The sequence below is a fragment of the Eutrigla gurnardus genome (assembly GCF_963514095.1).
Source record: "Eutrigla gurnardus genome assembly, chromosome: 7".
Lineage (NCBI taxonomy): Eukaryota > Metazoa > Chordata > Actinopteri > Perciformes > Triglidae > Eutrigla > Eutrigla gurnardus.
In genome coordinates, this window is record NC_139921.1 from 18,960,809 (window position 1) to 18,967,697 (window position 6,889).

The window sequence follows — 6,889 nt, forward strand, 5'->3', positions numbered from 1 at the left end:
CATATGACTATATTCTGCTTGAGCTAGTTACATACTGCTGTGATAAACCTAAAAAGCTTTTAGTACTTCTACTTCCCAATGATTAGATAAGGCTATTATAAACAACGTATACAGAGAAAGTACAAATGTACTGTTCTACTGTAAATTCACCAAACACTACACAAGACCAAAGTTGCAGACTATCCATCCATCCATCCATTTTCTACCGCTTATCCTGTATACAGGGTCACGGGGGGGCTGGAGCCGATCCCAGCTGTCATTGGGCGAAGGCAGGGTACACCCTGGACAGGTAGCCAGTCCATCACAGGGCCGACATGTAGAGACAAACAACCACTCACACTCACATTCACACCTACGGACAATTTAGAGTGATCAATGAACCTATCCCCATCCTGCATGTCTTTGGACTGTGGGAGGAAGCCGGAGAACCCGGAGAGAACCCACGCTTACACGGGGAGAACATGCAAACTCCACACAGAAGGAACCTGGGCCCGACCCGGGGATCGAACCCACTACCCACTACACCACCGTGCAGCCCATAGTTGCAGACTAATGAAAATCAAATGTATTTCTCTACATGCCCAACATGTCAACATGAAGATTCATAAAACATGTCAGATTGCTGCTTTTTATAGTGCTTATAAAACGGATTGGTGTGTATAGGTTGATTATGTGCTGTGTGATGTTAATACTTATTATTACACAATACTTGTGTGTAAGCACACGAAACAAAACTGTAATATCAGGGTACATTTCATAAATAAATTAAACCAAAAGGATTAATCTGTAGGAGGGTTTGTTATTGTCTGGAAATATATCAAGCATGGACTCTAAAGTTTCCAGACTGGAATCTCTCAAGTGTTGAACTGTCTTTGACTGTCAGAACTAATGAGATGAATGAGATTCAAACTGCTGATTAAGTGCAGCTCAGACTTTCAAACATGCATATGTGAACAGAGGACCCCCCCCCCCCCACACACACACACACACACACAGTTACAACTGTTTGAGAGTCACTGCTGTTCAATCAACAATCAAATCAAAATAATCTTCAGTTATTACCCAAGCCAGTGTGATATTTACCTCTGAAGCGCACATCTTCACTGCAGTCATACCTCCACTGTTATTAGTAAGAGCTTGTTTCAGTATGAATTAGTAATGGAAGGTAACCAAAAATCCATTTATGTAAGTGTCTGTTGCAGTCAGCCAATATCTTCAATAACACATAAAAAAAAAAAAACCTGACCCTAAATCTGGATGTAATGCGTCTGCTTACATATCTCCCATTATGTGAATGTTCTAGATTTTGTATGTGGTGGGGTACCTGCAGCTATTAGACCATCTGACCAGCTGTTCTAATGGACTACTAAGGTACTAAAAGTATCCTCAGTGGATTTTACATTTTTTAAAGTCCACTGCCTGCACAAGAAATGCCAGAAATTAACTACTTTCATGCAAAACAAAAAGGGCCCCATCTGTATGTTTATACACTACTAATTTGTTTTAACGGACACATGTTGTGGGAAATGTAATTGTTTATATGGCAACAAATTTCCTTTGAGTGAGGGGTTGAGATAATTGTTTCAAGTCATTTCCCTCAAGTGCTTTAAGCGCCTAAACATGACTAAAGTAAGGTCTGCATTAGTTGCAACCAGCATAGTTATGGCAACAGTAAATATATCCTTAAGGCAGAGGTTCAGAGTGTATGTTTTGCACTGACTGTAATGACGATACATTAATTGAAAACATTCCCTCATTTAGTTGATAAGAAATAACTTAATTTCAGCATTATGTTTCTCTTACTGACATATTTGTCGTCGCTAATTAGTAGCAAATGAACGTTATGTCAAGGAGATGTATGAAAAAACACTGTGCCTAACTCGCTGCTAAACTTGACCGCATGCTGGAGACGCCTCAGGACCAGAGAGGGAGGGCTGTCTGACATAATACTGTAAATTTTGGCAAAAGCTCACCCTGGGTTTTCTCCTGGTCCTGGGATTGACTGCAGTATGAGCCACTTACACTGCAGCCTCTCTGCTGCTGAAGCCAAAGAGAAGACGAGCCAAGAATAGGGCTGAGGGATACGGCCACAGTCTTCCATCATCATATAGGTTATCTCTAAACCGACATATATCAGGATACGCCACATTTACTGGTAACTCAATATATAGTCTATATAATAACCACATGGTGAAGCCTATGATGTATGACTCCTGTATGTTTCTCATCTTTTTAAAGAAGAAGGAAATTAAATATCAAGAACAACAAGTGCATTTTACTGGACAGGTGGCAGACATTAAGGCCTATGATCATATAAAACATACACATCTTGGTCTAAATCAAGTGCATGTAAGGTATATAAAGCCTCCATAACCTCACTGATTACTATATCATCATCAGTAGTGAACATAGCCGAATTGCTTGTCCGTGATTATATTTATCTTTCATACAACAGCTAATACCATTCCTTAATTTCTGTGTACCGTAGGCTTTAGTCCGGTTAGAGTGAAGAAGAAAAAAGGCACGTGGTGCCATTTCATGAGAACGGATAGCCTGTACGTACTCCAAATATGCCTCGAGGCCCAGCGTTTGGCAAACTCCGCAGAAGATTGTTTTCTTACATGCTCTGCTTGTTTTGGTTGGGCTCAGTCGGAGAAGGTTTCTGCAGGTTGTGCCCTCTCGAAGCAAAACAGCTGTTCGCTCCAGCATGCAAGGAACGTAAAGAGTCATATATAAACGACATAGAAAATACAGAAACAACAGACATTCATTATATTGTTTCAAGCTTTATATCATCATATCGCCCAGGCGGAGCAAAGAGACACTCTACTTCCACTGTTTTATAACAGAAAAAGTGGTGTTGCTGAAATATGTAATATAAGGAATTCGCTGCCATCTTATCTCATCTAATCATATAATCAGCAGACACAAGACAACGGCCCCAGTGAAAAGCAGGTGATCCATTTCAGGCATTAAGATGTGAAAAGGTGAACTCATGTGCTCCATGGGAACATTTAAGTCACAGAGATATCAAAAAGCCAGTTGAATCCAAGTAAGCTCATCATTATTTCTATGCCCATATCCCAATAAACACTCTATTCATACGTCATTAAGCCTGGTCAGAGCCGGCTCACTGAAACACAAATAAACATCTGGTTTCAGTGAAAAGTCATTTAGATTCCATAGGTGATTTCAGAGTGAACAGAAATTAAATAATAAATAATAATATTTATTAATTTCATGTACTTCAGTCAGGCTATGAATTTATTAATGAAAGGTGAACAAAGTCACATCTGACCATGAACCTTCACTGCCACCTTAACCTTTTTACCAAAAATGGTAACAGTTTCCTCTTTTATTTTTGTTTCTGTTATCAATAAAAACCGACTCCAGGCGATATCCTGCTCCTGCAAACCCACTAACTGTTATGAGAGCAGTTGCAGAGCCAGTTTCTTTGCCAAGTCTGGCAACCGTGCTGCAGTGTAAATGAGCGTAAATCAAACTCCCTGAAGTGTGCCTCAAGAGAATATGACACCTGAGAGAGAGAGAGAGAGAGAGAGAGAGAGAGAGAGAGAGAGAGAGAGAGAGAGAGAGAATTGCTGTAAGAGTTTAAATCAAACTGCAACGGGCTCAGGCTAATAACTGACCAAATGGTGATCCCTTTTCACTGGAATGAGTCACACGGAGTAGCAGCATACGTATGATGAACAACAGCAGCAAGTCCAACGTTAATTAATTTGATGCACACCAGGTGTGATTGCATCCACGAAACAATTTCCTTACGGGCATTTGTTTCTACCATGAACACTTAAGAAGAAAGGCCTCAACCTCTGGAAAAAATATCTGGAAATCAATATCTCAAAAAAGTTTCTGGCTGAGGAAATGTGACATAGCCGTGACTGTCCATGGAAACTTCCAATTCACCGACAAAAGAGTTGAAAAATGGAAGCAGATGAAAAGATCGGATACATGTGGAGCGATGAGGAGATTGTAATTAATTGAATTAATACTTATTATTTGAAGTTCGACCAAAGACTGAATAAGATTAATTGATTTCATCATCTCATGAGGCTATGTCTTCTTCTGTAATAGTATAATTGAACCCGACTGGAGAATTAGCGCCACCTAGCGCGTATCCCATGAACCAACTCCTAACGTTAGCATAAGTGTGGTGGATGGAAGTTACGGTACATTTCTGAAAATTTACGCTACATTGGAATAGAAACCTCTACATTGTTGGCAACCTGGCTTTTAATTTAAAGAAACAGTAAAGTAGCTGACAAAGAAAGAATGGGACGCTTCGTAGTGGTTAAACATTTGCTCTTGCTTTCTAAAAACATTGAGGTAAAAGTGAGTCATGCAGCCTGCTTACCTATCAAAACGACGATGGACAGATAAGTATTTAAGTTTTTAATATAATCCATGGTTCCAGTTTCTCGGCAGGTCCACAGGCAGTCCGTGTAATATGTTTTGTTGGCACCTTTAGGTCCTCATGAATACTTGTACAAACAGGCTCGTGAAGCAAGCAGGAAACGGACACACACGCGCGCGCTCCTCCGGACAGTCTAGTTGTTTCTCCAAGTTGCGCACTGTTACTCATTCCAGTGATGCTGATGCTGCTGCAGCTCCCAGTGACGACACCCCCCCCCCTCTCTCTCTCTCTCTCTCTCTCTCTCTCTCTCTCGGTGCAGCACATTAAGCAGTCACACAGGCTCGAGGTCCTAAAGACAATCATTTTATTTTTGCTCTCAAAAGAGTTGTATCTATGTGCTGCAGGTTGTGATGCCGGTTTGTTCATTCATTCTCGTTCATTACAACAAAAAGCAAATATCATAAATGAAATATCAGTAAATGTAGCGTTTTATTGTATTTGTGTGGTCAGGGATGTGACGACCCCTCCTATCCAGTAGGGCTCTTCCTTCTCCTTGTCTTGGAGGACACTAACAGCCGATGAGCAACACCGGAGCCTGATGTGGCTCCAGGTATAAAAGCTCCCTTCTCTCCTCCCGTGTGACACAGCTGATGTTTTATTTGGTTCAGACGTTTCCACGCATCCACCCAATGCATATCGCTGCTCCCTGACTCATTCACATTAGTTTGGTTCTTTGAGTGTGGAGAGTAGACTCTCTATGGTTGATGTGTGCAGCTGTGTCACCGAGCTGTTCGGCTGGTGCTTTTATGGCAGAGATGGGTGGTTCTGTATTCACGGTGAGTAAAATGCTCTTTGTTGTTCTGGGGGTTGATAGTGTGCTGATGAAAGTTATCTCGGGGGCACAAATCCGAGGTGAGTTCAATCAAACTTTATTTATATAACGCCTTTTCGTGCAAAATTGCAATGCAATGCTTGGTTGCCCACCACAAGTAGCACATGAAGACTAGGGGGATCTTAGGGAGTTCTCTGGCTATGAGTGTAATGATTTCATTCTGTACGCAATTTATTGGGGTTTGTGTGTTCAGGCAGTGTTTTTCCCTCATTACTTCTGTGGTGGAAGATTGGAGCTCCTATTGAAAGTGCAGTTCATTAGGTGTCAAACATGAGCTGCTGGTCCTAAGCTGGAAACTGTTGTTTCTGGTTTGGTGTTTTTCCTGCAAACAGCATGTTTGCTTCACCTTCAAATGAATGTCTTCTGTTTTCTGTGACCGTGGTCGTGCTCTCAATGTCTCTGGGTTGTTGGGCCCAGTTAAAAGAGCTCTGCACAGCCTGTGTTGTTTTGTTTTTTACCCAAGAATCAGGACGACCCCTCCTCTCCAGTAGGAGCGGTTTCTTTTCCTTGGAAGACATTAACAGCTGATTAGCCACACTTGAGCCTGATGTGGTTCCTGGTTTAAAAGCTCACCACAGGAACACGGACCTCTCCTCCTCTCATTCAACTTGGCTGGGTCTAAATAGCCAAATAGCTGCTGTTTTATCTCTAATTTATTAACAGATAATCATATTGATGTATTGTGTCTTACTGAAAACCTGGCTGTGTGATGGAGACTATCAATTTAAATGAAGCTAGTCCTCCCAGTCATATTAATACTCATATTTCTGGAGGCAGCAGACGAGGAGGAGTTGGAGCCATTTTTTTTTATTCAAGCATATCAATCAATCCGAAACCAAAACAAAATTATAATTTGAAAATCTTTTTCTTAGTCTTTCACACCCAACCCAGAAAAACAACACAGCCAACTGTATTTGTTATAGTGTATCACTCTCCTGGTCTATATTATGCATTTTTATCTGTGTTCTCTGAGTGTCGATCAGGTTAAATCAGTTAAAGTTATTATTGTGGGAGATTTGAATGTCCATATGGACATATGCACTGCATTCACCTCATTACTAGATTGATTTCCATCAGGCTTCAGAGTTGTATATAAACCCACTCACTGTCGTATTCACATCTTAGAACTAATAGACTATGCTATTCAAAAGCTACTACACTAGCTGTCTATCGGATAGTGCTGTAGCTAAGTTAGGGAAGTGATGCCATCTATGGTTCAATAGATAATAATAAGACATCATTATTATCAATGTGTTTTTATTAACAGGCTATATGCCACAGTCCCTTAAAGTAGCTATAATTTAACCTTTTCTTAAAAAGCCCACACTTCGTCCAGGTGTTTTAAGAAGCTACAGATGAAACCTTCCTTTTCTCTCTCCCTTTGAAAGGAGTCATCAATCAGCGGTGTGACTTTCTAAATACCAACAGTCGCTACTTGAGGACTTCCAGTCAGGATTTAGAGCATCAGAGACAGCAAATAAGAAATGGCCTTCTAATTGCTTCTGACAAAGGACTGGTGTCTGTACTTGTCCTGCTGGATCTTCTTGCTGTGTTTGACACCATTAACCATGACATCCGACTGGAAAATTAATTGCCATTGTTTTGCAGGCAATACTCAATTATAT

General features: G+C 40.8%; 1 protein-coding gene across 2 annotated transcripts in view; it reads right to left on the minus strand.

Moving 5' to 3' along the window:
• The window catches only part of ltk (leukocyte receptor tyrosine kinase), a 43,565-nt gene extending 38,992 nt beyond the window's left edge, over window positions 1-4,573 (minus strand). For both annotated transcript variants that reach the window (XM_084014233.1, XM_084014232.1), the window contains exon 1: window positions 4,373-4,573. In XM_084014233.1, coding sequence (XP_083870359.1) covers window positions 4,373-4,424 — 52 coding nt within the window. In that variant the 5' untranslated portion in view covers window positions 4,425-4,573. The remainder of the gene's footprint in view (window positions 1-4,372) is intronic.
• Between the last annotated feature and the right edge of the window lie 2,316 nt (window positions 4,574-6,889).